Source organism: Drosophila miranda, chromosome XR (genome assembly GCF_003369915.1).
Source record: "Drosophila miranda strain MSH22 chromosome XR, D.miranda_PacBio2.1, whole genome shotgun sequence".
Classification (NCBI taxonomy): Eukaryota; Metazoa; Arthropoda; class Insecta; order Diptera; family Drosophilidae; genus Drosophila; species Drosophila miranda.
In genome coordinates this window covers 17,771,644-17,788,864 of record NC_046674.1, presented here as the reverse complement: position 1 = coordinate 17,788,864, position 17,221 = coordinate 17,771,644, and the positions used below count along the sequence as shown (strand labels likewise).

At 39.8% G+C, this 17,221-nt stretch overlaps 1 protein-coding gene across 17 annotated transcripts in view; it reads right to left on the bottom strand.

Annotated features, from left to right (window-relative positions):
- The window catches only part of LOC108151727 (protein alan shepard), a 158,625-nt gene continuing 141,404 nt past the window's right edge, over nt 1-17,221 (bottom strand). For 5 of the 17 annotated variants that reach the window (XM_033387126.1, XM_033387127.1, XM_033387128.1 and 2 more), the window contains 8 exons: nt 14,898-15,151; nt 12,093-12,151; nt 10,417-10,541; nt 6,648-6,789; nt 6,209-6,579; nt 5,938-6,102; nt 5,349-5,524; nt 1-4,286 (listed from right to left, as the gene is read on the bottom strand). In XM_033387126.1, coding sequence (XP_033243017.1) covers nt 5,360-5,524; nt 5,938-6,102; nt 6,209-6,579; nt 6,648-6,789; nt 10,417-10,541; nt 12,093-12,151; nt 14,898-15,151 — 1,281 coding nt within the window. In that variant the 3' untranslated portion in view covers nt 1-4,286; nt 5,349-5,359. Of the gene's footprint in view, nt 4,287-4,427; nt 4,469-5,348; nt 5,525-5,937; nt 6,103-6,208; nt 6,580-6,647; nt 6,790-10,416; nt 10,542-12,092; nt 12,152-14,897; nt 15,152-17,221 lie in introns of all 17 variants that reach the window. The other 12 variants (XM_017280516.2, XM_017280517.2, XM_017280509.2 and 9 more) reach the window with 9 other exon arrangements.

Here is a 17,221-nt window from a genome sequence, read left to right as displayed (position 1 = left end):
TGGATGTGTCTGTCGGTCATCGCTCTCCAACTAACCAAGCTAATGGGGCGCCTGTCGCGACTCCTCTTTTTTGACTACCCTCTAAAAATTATATGTCCTACCTCGTCGACACTCTTCTTCTTTATCGCTTCGCTCCGCTGTGTTCCGTTTATTCGCGCCTGTCAACACTGTACTTAGGTTCGCTAAACTTACTCGCTAATGCTTTGATCTTATATACTAGTTTACGCTCCTCCGTTCCTTCGACTCGTTCTCTTCTTTTCTCCTCTCTTCTTTGCCTAAAACATACATTTCATTTCTGCCTTCCCAGGGATCATCGCATTTCCCTCATCGATTTATAAATAACTTAGAGTTTAATGCTTTCTCAATTTGCTTAAGTTGTTTGCTGCTAACGACAACAAAAAAAAAAAAAAAAATCAATAAAAACTATAGAAAAAAATTGCACTTTGTGTGTGTTGTGTGTGTGTGTGTGAGAGAGTTCGAGTATGCGTGTGTGTGAGTGTGTGGAAAATTGAAAAAAGTTACAAACATACATATTTTAGTTCGATTTCGTTTGCTATTGTATTTGTGATTCTTCTGCCGATGACAAGAAATGCAGGCATCCTCCCCCAAGAATTTTCTCATTTTCATTGCTTTGCTTTTGGAATGTTTTGGCAAAATATTTCCCGTGATCCCTCGCTTTCTCCCTCTCCCTCTAGAAACTTTTTCCGATGCCTGCATTAAGAGCTACATATTTATGTATGTCTGTGTGTGTGTGTGTGTGTCCGTGTGTGTCCATCCTGCATTTGTTTTTATTTTTAATTTCTTTAAATTTTAGTTCGTAGTCAGTCTAAAGCAAAATAATCATACGAGTAAGTAGTAAGAAGAAAACAAGAATAACATTTGCATATTTTGTTGAGGTTTTGGTTTTGGGCTTAGGAAGACTTTTGGCGTTGTGTTTCTTACTTTTTGTATATAGTATGTATGTTATGTCTATATAATATGTGGATATATATGCAGATGATCTTGTGGCTGATGCGACCTGACAGCTCTAAACCGAGATATCGTGTTGGCAGTCCCAGTCCCCATACACATCATATACGAAAATCAAATCAAATCAATTCAAAGACTTTGCTCAGGAATGTTGTTTTCTCTGTGAGTGTATCAGTCAGTGGTGTCCCCTATGCGTCCTCTATGTATGTGTGTGTGTGTGTGTCCGAATGCAAGTTGGCAATCCTGTCCCAGATCTGTCTATTCCTCTCACTCCATTTGGATCCGCGCATACTCACATACTTCGTTCCTGTTTCTCTTTTTTTAAAATTCGAAAAAATCACAAATACAATGGATGTCTGTCTGTCTGCGTCTGCGTCTATGTCTGTGTTTGTGTGTGTTTTTAAGTGTGTGTCTGTGTCAAGAAAATAAATATAGGCTAGGCTCTGAAAAAGTGTTCAATTTCAATTCTAAACTTGCTTCTCCATTGTCCAATCTCCATTCTACATTCTACATTCTCCAAACTCTACTTAAGAGACGCTTACAAGACTAAAGAAATCCTCGCTTATCAACTAAGTTTCACTAAACGTAGTTCTTCTTTCTTACTGCTGCTTCTTATTTTTTTTTTTGTTTTTTCTTCTTTAAACATTAATCTTATTTTTTATTATATCTGCTCTGCTTCTCTTCTTTCGGCTGTTGATCCTAACTCCGGCTAACTCTTCAAAAAAAAAACTTTACTCCAACATTATCCCGTTCTATCGTTTTGCCTTTCGGTCTTCCCTTCACTTTCTTCTCTATCTTTTCGCTCTTCCCTTCCTCTTTCACAAAAGCTAAACTACAGTGCTACAATTTCCAATTTATTTGCCATGTTTTTTGTTTTATGTTTTTGTTTTTTTTGTTGTTTTTTGCTACTTTTTGTGTGTGTTCTGTTGGTTGGTTTTCGCTACGTTCCCTTTTATAAAGTGTTTGCCTCTTGGTTTCCTTTCCTCCTAATCATCCGTTTATCTCCTCCATCCGTTTTCTTTTATTCTCTTGCATTTTGCAGAAAAAAAATACTATATCTAACTTGGTTTTTACCTTTAGTAATATGTCTAAAAAACAGTTAAACGTAAAAAACTGTAGACAGCTACAAAAAATTCATTCATTAAATCGACTGATGAGCACAAAAAATATGCTAAAAACTAGTACAAGATTTTCTTTTCTCTTCCTCCTCTTTATCCATTCTTCTTCACTTTCACTTTCACTTCTACTTCTACATCTACTCGTACTTCCACTCGCACTTCCATCGTTTGCCTTCGCTGTCGCTTCGCTTATTCTCCATTGTTTTTAGATCTCTAGAGCTACTGAATCTGCTGCTTACTGCAATTTTTCTTATGTTCTTTAGGTTTTTTTTTTTAGTTTTACTTTTTGTTTTTTTCGCTAAGTCTTAAACTAGTGTTCGCCCCACTTGGGGGGAATCTTTTTCATCCTCTCTTTTTGTTTTTCATTTAAAGTTATGTTTCGTCTTCTCCTTTGACTGCTTGGATAGCACAAAAAAAAAAATTAACGTCAAAAAGGGAGATAGACATGTTTTTTCAATTTCATGTTCATTTTCTTTTCGTTTTGTTTTTGGATCTTTGCTTTATACAATTTGCATTTTCATTCGAGGAAATGGGGGAGAAGAAACCGAAGATCTTCCCATGTTTTTGTCGCTATCTACGCTTTCTGCTTCTGCTGCTCTCTCTATCTTTATCTTTCTTCTTCTGCTTCTGCTTTGTGCTGTTCAACACTGTTCAACAAAATACAAAATAAATATTACAAATTAGACAAACAGAACAAAACATAGGTGGGGGATTGCCTCCCCCTACTCTTCATTATAGAAGGCCACAAAAACAAAGAAAATGTTGCCTATAAGGTACAAAAAAAATTGTTGTTCTTTTTTCTTTTTCTTATACTTTCGCTTTCGCTTTCTTCGTGTTTCTTTTTCTCTAGATTTTGCTGAAGTTCGACTTAAGATTTAGGTTTTTGTTTTTTGTTTGTTTTTGTTTTCATCATCAAAGTGTTTTTGGGGGTTTTTTGTTGTTTATTTTCTCCTCTTCTTCGTTTACTCTTTACTCTTTTTTTTTAACATACATTGCACACATATTAATTTTTTGTTTAGTTTCGGGTTTCGGTTTCTTCCGCTTTTCATCATTTCACTTCACAAATTTCTGTCTGCTTAGGTTTTGTTTTGCTAGCTCAAAATTAGCAAAATAGTTATATATTTTTGTATTCTTTCTTTTTCTATTTTTACATCCTCTTTCTCTTTTACGTCGATCCTCTCGCGGGGGATCGTTCGCCTTGCAGTTTTCCTTTTGCTTTTCCTTATCTTTTTCCCTCACTTAACGAAACTAGATCTTAACTAGAGCTCCGACTGCTATTGGATTTCCTTGCAGATGTTCCTCAAGTTATCCATTACTTAACTTTGCCCCCCGTTAGACTTTCTTTTCGTTTCCTTTCCTTTCCTCTACTCTCTTTTTTTTCATTCCTTTACTTTCCTTCAATTTCCCCCTTTCTTTCTTTATTTATTTTATCTTCCTGTTTTTTAGCAGTTATCTTTTTGTAAATATTTTCGACTGCCTATCGTTTGTTGTTCTTGTTGTTGATTTTCTGATTTTCCCTTCTGTTGTTAAGCATCTTTGCTGTTTCTCTTTCTGCTTCCGTTTTCTCTGTGCGGATCCTTGCTGTTTTCATTTAGTGTATAACTATTTTCTATTATTTAAGTTTAGTCTTTGCTTTCTTCCCTTTTTACTCGCTTCTTTCATTTTCTTTTTCTCTTTTTCTCTGCTTGGAAGCTTTGCTTTGCTCTGCTCTGCTCTGCTTTGCTCTCTATTCTCTCTCTATGCTCTTTGCTCCTTCTTCTCCGCTTGCCTACATGCATCTCAAATCATGTACCTCCTAAACTTCATCTCCTCCATTTCTCACTTATTTAAACATTATTCTGATTCTTAGCTTTCGGTTTCGGGATTTCTTCTGTTTTCTTTATCTTTATCTGTATCTGTATTTTTAAACATTTATTTTATGTGAACTGCATGGTTTTCTTGTCTTCTTGTCTGATTTATCCGATTCTGAATGTTCGATCTGTTGGTTGTTCATGTGGTGGTGGTGGTGGTGGTGGTTATCTTCTATATCCGATGTGCTACTGCTTCTTCTGCTTCTGCTCCTGCTTCTGATGCTCCTGCTGTTGTTGTTGTTGTTGTTGTAGTTGTAGTGTTTGATGTTCCTCCTCCTCTTGCTCTGGGGCATGCTCTCTCACTCGTCCAATTTATATAGTACTCAAATGGGGTACTAACAGATTATAGCTAGAAGAAACGAAACTTCCATTAGATACGATCAAATATAATGTTAAACGATTCTCTGTAGTTCAGGGGATTTTTTTTGGTCTGGAGCGGTAGTGGGGGGGAGCGGGGGGAGGACTCATGCAGTACATGGATGATATTTACCTAGTACGGATTACCAGTGATTAGACTGCTTAGTAACTATACTGTATATATATGAGAGAGAGAGAGATAGAGAGAGAAATAGAGAAGTGATGTTGTCGATTGTCATTGTTGTTTTTGTTGTTGTATCATTAAAAAGCAGCATTAAAAAAAAAACAAGTAAAATTACATTGGTTTTAGTATTGATTGAAATATATTATTAATTGATTGATTGATTGGTTGATTTGGTGGTGATTGAACAGATATCTGAAGCAAACAGGCAAGCAACAACAGGCAGCACTCAAAAACACATGAAGCCGATGATTGTCAGTGTATCTGTTGTTAGTGTGTGTGAGCAGTGTTGGCAAGTGTGTTCAAGCAGTGTTGGGAAACATTGAATCCCTGGGAGAGGGCTCAGTTTCAATTTTTGGAAAGAAGCTCTGAATGCAAAGCAAATGAAATGATGAGGCGAGTGATATATGAACATCAATTTGGGTTTATTCGGTGGTGGGAGGTTGGTTGGGGGTGTATGGTATTTTTGGTTCGAGAGACAGATCTAAGCTCTAAGAGCGCACGGCGCACATGCAAAACAGTGTTGGCTAACGCAAGAGATTCGAGTATCGTGTAGTGTGCTACAACCCAAAAATGGAATAAAGGAATGGCAACTAAATCAGTTTTTGATGGTTGGGTGTGGGTGGGGACGATGTGGGTGGGGACGATGTGGTTGGGGGGAATGGAACACTCTTCTCTAGAGAACTTTATGGGGTGGGGTGTATTAGGGGTTGGTCTTGACAAAGAGAGCTTGAAGAAACTCAAATTCAGAGATTTATAGAGAGAGAGTGAGAGCAAAACAAAGAACAGAGACAGAGACAGAGAGAGACAGAGACAGAGAGTCAGACAGAGAGATGCAGAGACAGACAGAGAGAAGAGAGAGACATCACTCACCTCGCGAAGACCTATTTGGGAGCGGCTTGATGTGGATACTGTGTGTATGCCTCGTCGGGTGATGCAGCTGTGCTAGCCTGTTCGGAATCTGTCATTGGCATTGTTGGTATAATAGTTGGTTGTGGTGCATAATATGGATAAGTTGGACTAATATACTGTAACGATGGAGAAAAGTTCTATAAAAGAAAACCGAAAAGAAACGAAAAATTTATATAGAACAAACCAAGAAAGCAAAAACATTTCAAATAACAAAAAAACCAGAGAAAGGAATAAAAGAAAAGAATAGAAAGAGTACAAATTATATATCAAATTATTAAAGATATTATCATTCGAGGCGAGGCGCACACAAGAACACGGCCTCGGTTCAAGCAGTGCCGCTTCATGTGTGGCATGTGGCATGGGGCAAGTGGTAGAGAACTCTCTTTCTTTCTTTTCAATCCAAACAGATATAAACCATATATATATTTATACGTATATGGATCAGATATATGTATATGCTATATATCTGTGCGGGGGTACACTTTTTTTTTCGAGAGAAAGAGCCTTTACGGACATGCGGGGGGGCATGGGGGATCGGTCGATTGCTTACAGAGTTGCCAATCTGCAGGGTGGCCAACTGTGGCATCATAGTTCCATATGGCACGGCCGTGTCGCCACTGACCATCATCGAAATGCCGCGTGGTTGCACCTGATTGACGGCCTCCGGCTTGTATGAGGTGACGCCCAACTGCGGAGCGGCAGCCATTTGCATGTACTGCAAAAAGAGAGACGGAATATTCTATTAGTTTCCATTCCATTCTTTCATCAAAAATTTGCTGTCACTGTTGCTGTTTGTTGTTGTTGTTGTTGTTGCAACTCACCTGATCGTCTACCTGAGCGAGCGGTTGGGTCATCATGTAGCCGGGTATCCACTGGGACCCAGCCACTGGATAGCCACCCACCTGGGGGGCACCGAAACGCGAATACGGCACACCGATGGGAGTGCCCACATTGACGCTGACCCCGTTCTGCTGCATGCTCGGGTCATAGGTGACGGGTATGCCCTCGGCGGAGACATCGCGCCACGCACGGGCATTCGGGTCGGGGGTCTTGAAGAGATTCTTCTTTTTGGGTCCGCCATCGGCGAACTTCACCAATAGTGGATCTTTGGCACCCGGTATTGTGTTACCATTGAACATCTGAATGATTTGCTCGCACTTTTCGCGGCTCTCCATGCGGGCAAAGCCAACGCCTAAGCAAAAAGAAGAATGGATATATTTATCTATGATCTATGGGGTGTTCGAGGGGCTATATGCTTACCCTTTGAGTTCATCTGCTGATCACGCAATATTCTGGTCGAAACAACTTGTCCGTATTTCGATAGCATTGCCTCCAGATCAGTTTCTTTGAAGTGGGGCGGCAAATTTGCAATATACAAATTTGTGGGATCCTGTTCCTGTTGCTGTGTTGGTTGTTGTATGCGGATTTCGGGTCAGAGTTCAACACACACGCACACGCACAGGGTTGTGGAGAGTATTCGTTGGAGTATTCGGTGGATTGGTTGATTGTTGCGTTTGGTGGTTGGTGGTTGGTGGTTGAAGATCAATCGAAGTGAATCAGTTTTTAGTTTGGATTTCGTTTGGTTTTTGATTTGTTTTGTTTTGTTGTTGGACACAAATGTTAAACGTTACACAAAAGCAATTGGCAGTAAGCATTGTTGTGGTATAGGTGTACGCGTGTGGGTGTGCGTGTGTGTGTGCATATGTATGTGTATGTGTGTAAACGAGAGAGGGGGAGAGAGAGAGAGAGAGAGAGAGAGAGAGAGAGGGGAGTAGAGAGAGAGATTAAGAACATAGAGAGATTTTGTCATTAGTAAAAATTCAAATTTCTTTCCAAAAATGTATCTGTGTTGTCGAACTCTTTATCTGTGGCTTGTCTGTTGTCTGTTGTCTGAGTGTTAGTGTGCGTGTGTTAGTGTGTGTGTGTGTGTGTGTGGGTGTATCTGTGTGAAGTGTGCCTGACTGCTATGAGAATGTATCGGTGTATGAAAGCCTCACAGACTTAAGCAATATCTTAAACACAACACAAAAAAAGGAGCTCCCTCTCTCAGAGAGAGGGAGCATCCATAGACCTATCACAAAATATATACCCCCCCGAACTTTTCGATATAGATAGATACAGTATCTGCTGGTGGTGGTGGTGGTGGCTTTGGTGGTGTTCCCTCATACATGTATGGATATATGACAGACTGGAGATGGTGGTATAGAGATGGCTTAACTAAGTTAAATACCTGATCAGCTGATTTAGTATATGGTATGTCTTAGGGTTTAAATGAGATCTGTTTGTTGTTGTTTATACTTAGAGTTAAGATTGGTATTTGGTTTGATTGATATTTTGGCCGGCACAGGTTTGTAGCAATTTGCGTACTCAAACTCAACAAACAACACAACTGTTTCAAGAGCAGGTTGCAGTACGAGTAATAGTTGGAGTAGTAGTTGGAGTAGTAGTAGTAGATGGAGTAGTAGTAGTAGTACAGGTTGGTGGTTATATACTTTTTTTTTTGTTTGGCTGGCTATAACTTCAAAATACACGAGTATACGGTTTATACAGTTGAATATGTAGAATATATATATTTAGTTGAATATATATGAATATATATATATATACGATATATATATGATGTAATAGCAGAAGAGAGAGAGAGATATATATATATATATATGTAGAGAGAGATTCGATTCATACGCTATATATATTTACTTGTTTCTATTTGGAGATGTTTCATGTGTGTGTGTGTTTCTATGGTTTTTCTATGGTTTAAGGCCTACGCAAATACCAAAGTACATGTGTGTTTTTCGGTGTGTGTTTCGACTATTGTTGGCCAACAAAACCTTTTTATTTTAGCCATGTTTTTGCATGTTTTTTAATGAGCATTTAATGCCACGAGAGGGGGAGCCGCATAAGCTCTTCCATCAACGATAAAAACTTTTTGATTTGTTTCACAAATTATTTAATTTATGCACGAATGAATGGCTAAATAGCTGCAGACTCCAACAGATTCCAACAGATTCCAGCAATCCATAAGCCTCTGTTAAGTGGCTGCTAATTATTGTTTGTGGCATGTTTACAAGTGGAATGTCTCCACCCCCCGAAATGGAGATGTGGCGAATGGGGGGTGGCGGGTGTTGGGTGTTGGGTTTGGGGCGACTTTCTCTACTTAAATCAATGAGTTTTTGTTTTTTTTTTTTTGCTAGAATCTACCCATATTTCCCAGATGTTTAGGAACTAAACTACAATCCAAAATCAACTGATCAAAAAAAATAAATGATATTCTAAAGATTGATGTATATTTTACTTAAGTTTTAGGATAAGTTTTCTTTATAGCTATCTTGAAATAGAAACCAAAACAGATCAAAAGGATGGAAAATACTTAAAGAAAATATCAAAAGTACGAGTTCATGTTATTATAAAGGATAACCAGAGATTATAGAGCACATAGATGAAGGATCATGATCATCGTCATGCAAGCAGTGGTCTCTGCCACATCTGCTCTCTTTCGAAGGTCCATCCGTAGCCTGTAGAACGTCTCTCTTAGAGCCGAGAGGGCAAGTTGGTTCCATTAGTAGAGCCCGCTCTCGGCAGAAGGCAAGCCATCGCTTGCTCACTCTCACTTTCTTCGTTACACTTCGCTATACGTCGTCTCATTTATGAGAGGGATCAACAGCTTACGCTGCTCTTTGTTGGAATTCTGTATCGTTTTTTACATCTGCTTCAATCTGTGTGTTCTATAATCTGTGGAGTTCCGCTTTGAAAGTAAGAATCCCCTAAGGGGGGTGTAATGGTGGGATGAGGTTCAAAAATGTCTAAATGTACTTCAAAATAGAATAAACGTATTTTTTATGACTAACTTGGTGGATTATACGAGTAGGGGGCTGTATATACATAAAACTACACCTAAATCGAATATCTTTATGGAGGATACCTATCTATATGTATACTACGAGTACGAGTACGAGTACGAGTATATACCATACATACTGCAGTATATATGCATGTGGTATGCTGTGTATACCTAATGAGCATGAGATTATACGCTATAATTACAATTAAATACCTGTACTATAATGCTTAATGCAATTAATTTACCAAAACAAATCTCTCACTTATGGACACTATTGGAATTTTTTTTTTGGTTTTTGTGGTGGAGTATTTCTGTATTCAATAATTCAATTGTTTTTTGCAACTGCTAAAGGAAGATTAAAGAGAAGGATTATTTATTTGATGACTGTCTGCTTCATAACTAATGAATGCCATTAATAAATGCATTAATTCTCAATCGAATATATCGAATGTACACTAATTATAGTCATATCTATCGATTGTTTGTATCCAATGGAACACTACCTCTAGCGAAAAAGAAAACCAACAAAAGGGAGCGTTAAGTTCTAGAATTTTTGGTTTTTCAGGTTTTTTAAATACTAGACAAATTGTTTGTAGTCTCTAGTTCGGTTATAATGGAGGATAAGTACGAGTATGTGTGGTTTTTGGTATACGACAAACGGTTATACAAAGAGAGTCTTGAAACAACACTACGAGCTAGGGGATGGGCTAGAGGATTGGTTTTGGGTTTTGACAGGACACGGGTTTGGGGCAGGATTCGAGAGGGATGTGAAACAGAAATAATACAGAAAAATTCAAAAGAATACACATGTAATTTCAAAAAAGAGATTTGCTTTTCCACGCTTTGAAAGGAGTTTTCCAGAAGAGGATTAAAAACTAATCGAAACTTAATCAGCCATTAAACAAGGAGGAGAGAATTCTAGAGAAAAACTTAGAAAAAACTTAGATAGGAGCTAGAAGAAGTAGGAGGCAGCTGGTGGAGGCGTGGTCAGTACAGTAAACGAAATGAATAGATGAATTGGAGCTGGATTTAAGGCGGGTGGGGATTGATATGGATTTAACTGGGCTTTCAACTGGGTTTCTCAGGTTCTAGGATCTGGGGTTCGGGGTTGGGGTTGGGTTGGGAATGGGGACTTCTTTTTGGGCGGTGTGTGGGGGGTGAGTATTACTTGCATGCAAACAAACGTACAATGGCCGGCCTATGAAGCACCCAGATACCCACTTTGGCCATCTGAGCTTGCACGCCCTTCCCCTGCAGTCCCTTGACGGCGCACTCGGCGAAGGCTGGCTGCTCGAAGTCGACGAAGCCGTAACCTGCAAAAAAGCATATTTTGTTTTTGTTTTTCGTTGTTTTTTTTTGTTGTTGTTTGTTGTTGTATTTGTTTTTTGTGTGTTGTTGCGGGTTGTGTTGACGGGTTGTGGGTGGGGGAATTTTTTATTTATTTTTATATATTTTTTTAATTGCATGTATAAATATATATATACGACATATCGAGATAGAGACAGAAAGAGAGTGTGTGTGGTGTTTATTTAGATTTCCAATAGTTTTTGTTGGCACACAAATTGAAAATTGAAAACGGAATTCAATCAAGAACCGATATAAAAAAAATGCGAATAAAATAAAACGAATATATGTCCGTATATTTTTTGGAGTTGGGTCACGTGCAACGAAAACAAAATTGAAACAAAAACAAAATATTTATTGAGCGGAGCAAAGAAAGAGAAGAAAAAACGGGTGATAATTTAATTAATAATTAATTTGGTTTCAATTCAAGTAAAATACACAATAAATACTGCAAAACAAATCCAAAAAATAGTACAAAAAATAGACAAACTTAATTATACGAAATATTCATAATATAATGGAATACTGAACATCTTTTTAAAACGATTCAGAGAAAAATTGTGAAGAAAATTCGAGAAACAAATTTAAATAAATGCTAAAAATACTCAATAAAATACTGTCAATACTATAAATACCGAAATATTACTGAAACATACTAAAAAGAACTCCGATCTTTAAAAATATATAAAGTAAATCGGAAATGAAATAAAATTAAAGAGAAAAATCTATATTTATATTAATACACGCACACACATCGACAGAGAAAGCCTTTCACAGTTGTACAAATTTTACAGCTTGTTCAGTTATCGGTTATATTATAGTATATATATAGTATCGTTATGGTCATTGTCATTATCATTATCATTAGCAGTAGAGTAGTAGTAGTTGGGGTGCATCTGTAGCAGTTGATAATACTGGTAATACTGGAGTATGTTGTATACAATATATAGAGTGGAATGCATGAATGACACGATTGCGAAATGAGAAGGAAACGGAACTCATAAAACAATATCCAGTAGAAGGGAAATCAAGTGAATAATCGGAATATTTCCAATCGAGTCATTTCTTTGGTATGGTTCAAAATCATACTGTATCTACACAAAAGCATAGTACACAATGTATAAATATATATTTTGTATAACGAACAAGCCATAATAATATCTGACGTTTCAAAAGAAAAACCAATTTACAAGAACTAAATCGAAGTGGGGAAAATGCTGAATACTATGCTCTCCAATATCTAGGGAAATCTATTCTTTTCGATTTTTCAAGTCTGGAAATTCTTTGAAAAGTATTCAGAATTTCTTAAAAAAAAAAAAATAAATAAATAAACAAAAATTAAAATAATATTTCAATGAAATTTAGTTTTCTCTTTACTTTTTTTCGTTTTTGTTTTTCTTTTTTGTTGTTTTGTAGTATTTTTATAGGTATTTTTTGGGTACATAAACACATACTAATAATACATATACGAAAAACACACATAAATAAAATAATGATGAGAATGGTGAAGAAAAAAATACCTTTACATTTGTTTGTTGTTTTATCTAAAATCGCCTTGGTTGATATAATGGTTCCGTATCTGCAAAAGTTGTATACAAAAGAGAACAGAGGGGGAGAGCGAATTAGAGGGTGAGCCATAGTCGAGAGTCGACGATATATGGGGGGGTATGGGGGGGGAATGGGTGATGGAGAGGGAGAGGGAGCGACCACAAAGAGTGGGATAATCAGATTATAAACACATTCATGTATCTCTCACTCTGCGTGTCTGTCTGCACACTACGGTGTACCTGTGTGCCACGTGCCACGTGCCACACAAATGTTGTGTTGTACCTTTCGCATAAGTAATTAAAGTCCCATTAAAATGCAATTTTTATGCTCGAAAGTAGGCAATGGTACGCGTATCTGTATCCCATTTGCACCTCTGCGGAAAGGATACAACGAACGAACGAACGAACGAACGAACCCTTTCCGTATCCCTTCCCCGTGGGCGGGGATACCCCTTTGAATTGCTCATTTATTCTTGCCCCATAATTGACTTAGTCCGTGTGTCCTGTAGCCTGTAGCGCTCTATTTCTGCCTGACAGCCATCCTGCCTGACAGCCAGCCGCCAGGCTGCTTGTCAGGGCGCCTGCTGCCTGATTGCCTGCTGCTGCTGCTGCTGCTGCTGCTGCTGCTGCTGCTGCTGCCGCTGCCTCCCCAGTGGGTTGGGGTTGGAATTAAATCGATATCTTCTTAGTTACAACTCCCTTCCCCCCCCACCCATTGAACACCCCTTATAAATACATAGTTATAATAACATTACAGCCTCGAGGCAAGGCTAGGCTTCGGCTTTCCTTTGCCTGTGCCTGTGCCTTTGCAGTGTGCCTTTTCCCTTCTCTAATAAGCCGCTTATTTTGATTGCCTGCAGCGGGAGATGGAGGCGGGAGACGGAGAGCTGCAGAGACGAGTCTGCACTTTCTTCCCCGCTCGGAAAAGCTGGCAAAAACAAATTAACCTTCTATTTAATTACTTGACTTATTACCAAGGAACCTCCGCCCGCGCACCTTCTCTCCTTCACTCCTTCTCCCTTTCCTCCTGATGATTTTCCATTAGTTTTTTATGCTTCTGTGACGCCACTAATAACTTATTTTTTATGTATAAAGGAAAATGCGAGAGGCGCAATGGAAATGGCATTCGTTCGTCTGTTCGTTCGTTCGTTCCTTCATTCGTTCGTTGATGTTGACCCATAATTAAGTGGTGGGGCACTTGTGACTGGCGGGCGGGGGCACGCTGCGTATGCGTAATACCACACACTTAATAATACGTTTATTTCCCCACCCCACCGCCTCACTGATTTTTCCTTTGCTGGTGGTTTCACCCCACTCCCCCACCGCCACCAAAAAAAAATTAATTTTTTTTTTTTGTTTGTTTGCGGCCATTGATGAAGCGTGCGCACTAATTAGTGGTTTTTGTTTAGTTTGCAGAAACTTTTGATGGGAGGGGGGCCGGCGGCAGGGGCAGGCTATCACTTTTTTTTTTTTTTTTTTTTTGGGGTTACTTTTGGGCATCGAGCAAAAGGAGGGTGGCTCTTGGGTGGCTTTTGGGGGTGACGCAGTCAAGCGGAAGGGACTGAGGCTTAGCCCCTCATTAGCAGAAGGGATGACGCTGCGGGAAGTGGGGTGAGGTGTGGTGCGGTGCGGTGCGGTGCGGTGCGGTGTAGTGAGTGCTGTGGTTTCGATATGGATGTAGGGTTCTATCCCACAGAGAGAGAGAGAGAGAAAGAGCAGGGGAGAGCGAGTGAGAGCGAGCGAACCCTCAATCAATAGTCCGTCACATACAACATTTCGGTTACGGATGGCTGCTGGGCATTTGGTATGCTTGATGTGGCTCCAAGCAAACGAAAAACTTCAAGCCCCATCTAAAAGATACAATTGGCGATGGGCAGGAGGAATATCCTACGAGGAGCAGCGGCACACAATATGACTATAAGGCATGCCCAAAGATGCCCAAAGATGGTGATAATTTCTCAAAAGTATCTTAAGGATGGCAGCACACTTGTAAGTATCAATCTTTGGGAGTTTACCCGGACTTTGACGAGGGAAAATCACATTACGCAGATACGAAAATATCTGAAAAATATACAAATACAAATATCTGTTTATAGGAAACAAATATCTGCCTAAGATACTGGTATCTTAAAGTATCCTTTTCGTATAAAAAGGGGAAGGCAGAAATGTATTTTTTATCATAAAGATACAGTAATAACGCAAAGATACAAAAGTATCTTTTGGTAGGAAACACTACAAAAGTATCCCTAAAACGTATACTTTCTGCTCGACTCAAAGTTGAGCTCTTCCTCCAAGGAATTCCACTCGTAAAACACCCAATAGTTCTGCTCAGAACCCACGCCGCAGTAGCATTTTCCATTATCGTCGAAGGAGAAGTGCATAGCGACTGTCTATCTTCTTATTTTCCGCCTCAAAGACCATCGCCCATTAAATCTCTTGCTGATGCTGCTGCTGCTCCTGCTGCCTGGAGCGACACAAAAACAATTAAATTGAATTTGCATAATGGCTGGCCTGCCGCCCAGGGGCACATCTCTCCTCCTGTCTCCTATAATACAATTTAATATGATAGGTAGACCGCAGAGACACAAGAGACACAAGAGAGACAAGGGACACCGGACATCGGACGCAGGACACGACCGCAGGACAGAGAGCCAGCAGTATGCTGGATGCAGGATGCTTGATTGCATTCATATCTGATTTGAAGGGGCTTCTTTTTAGAGGGTAAGCGGGTGGCGGGGGGAGGGTTTACCCCCCCCGTCTGTGTATCTGTGTACTCACTGTGCACACATATTAACTAGATCCTTGTCGGTTGTGCCTTGCTGCAGTCCGCGTATATAGAGATTTGTCTTCGACAACTGCTCGCCGCCCTGTTGGTTCTGATTCTGAACGGTGCCGTTGGGACCCATGTTCGTGTTGGTGTTCGTCGTGTTGCTCAGGCTGGTGCTCAGTGTGCCGCTCTGGGAGCCGGTGTTCGAGGAGCTGCTCGAATTGGTGTTACTCGGTGAAGCTGCCGTTGGCACACGCTGGCCGTACTGCAAAAAAAGCGAACAATAAAAGAGAGCACATGAGAACGAGTCTATACAAGTATGTATATATATATGTATAAATGTATATAAGTATCTGATAAGTATGGTCAAGGAATACTCTGGGGATACTCCCCATTGTACGTGCGTTTCCCTTGCCATAATCTGTGCCTGACGATGGCTAAAGAAAGACTCTTTTCCTCGTAAGCAAAAGTATTTTTATTGAAATTCCATCTGAAAATAGCTGCCATTCGAAGTTATTGAATGCTGGCTGCTGGCTGCTGGCTTCTGGCTCTCTGGCTCACACAATAGATACGGATACGGGGATACGGCTACGGATAGGTGGTGGCGGGGAGAGGGATAGGTGGCAGTAGGATGCATGCCCCAAGAGGGAGACATAGAGAGACATTGGCATGTTGACGACAGCCATGACGATGGCGTTTTTCACTTAAAATGCCACACATGTGCGCCAGAGAGAGACGGCAGATGCTAGATGGCTGCTCCCTGCCAGGACTCGGGTGCAGGATATTTTGGCACTCGAAGGAAGGCGTTGAAAATCTATAAAATTTGTATGCAACAAACAAAAGGCTTTCCATTCCATACCATTCCATTCCATAAGAATGCTCTGCCATTGAGATACATTTTTTGAAAATTTGCCAAAAAACATTATTTTATTCGAGCGAAAACGCTGAAATATGCAAAGCCATCGCGGGCACAAACAGGCAGGCATGAGGGAAGGGGGTAACATGGAGGAAAAGTAGAAGAAAAGCAGAGGAAAAGTTCAAATGCTAAACCGAAAATCAAGCGAAAAAAGGGTTAAAGGGTGACCTTTTTTTTCGCTTTTTTGCACCCAACCACAAATCCATTTGCATCCAGCCTCCAAGGGGGGGGTGGGTAGGGGGGAAGGTGCTTGGGTAGAACGGGGCGACGGAGTCTGGCTCTCTAATTGATCCAGAAAGAAAAAAAAACTGATTTCAAACAAGCGAAAACATTCTCAATCTCATTCTCCCATTCTCCAATGGTCAATGGTCAATGCTCATGTCAGCCAGCGGCCATTGCGGCCCGTTTGTGGGTCAAATTAAAAAAAAAAAAAAAAAAAACACAAAAAAAAAATTTAAATTTGTAATTGAATTTAGTTTGCATTGAAGTTGAATGCAACATGGATACAAAATGAGATTTCCAGTGGCTGGAGAAAAGCCACTGGCGATGCTACTCCGTTGGAGAGCATAGTCCTTCCAGCCAGTAACGACAGTAGCTCCTTGATTTCCGCATCCCCCGTTTAAATCACATCCATGAGATACATTTCAAGTACAGTTTAACCCTAAATACAAAGAAAATTCTCTCTCTTTCCCTGTCTCTGTGGCGCATGTAAAAACATAATTAAATAATAAATTCCGCCAGTAAATTGCAAGTCTCGCAAAGTCAGCGAAAATCACACACACACACACACATACACACACGCACACTCGAAGAAAGAAGCGAAAAACACTCATACGCCCTGTTGTGTGCCAATGAACTTTCCGCGCATTCTTAGCATTCGGTTGCCTCTGCCTCTGTCTCTCTCTACCCCCTTCCCCTTTCCCCCTCTTCTTGTGGCTCTTGCTCTCTTGTCGTGCCCTGTCTGTGGCCTGTGTGCCTGCCTCTCTGTCTGATAATGAAATTATATCGTTCTAATAATTTTATGCACAGCACAGCAACGAACGGAACGACGGACAACGAACCGGCAAATCATCGCATAAACTACACATGAAACCCCAGACAGATACACACACACACACACACACACACACACTGCTATATGTCTCTTCTTTTTTTTATGTGTGTCACGCCAAAATCGGCCAAACGACAAGTTGGGTGTCGGTTTTGTTTTTCTGCTTTTTATTTTATTTAATTTTTATCCCCATTTCCCCCGCGTTCACCATTCCCCATTGGCTTTGCTTTTTTTTATTGTTGCTATTCGCTCGCTTCTTTTTTTTTTTAGTGCTTTTTTGTGTATTTTTTTTTTTTGCAAAAAATTGCGTCATTTGCAAAAAATTTCACGCTACGAATTTCTGCGCGCAAATTCGAAAGTTGTGTCTC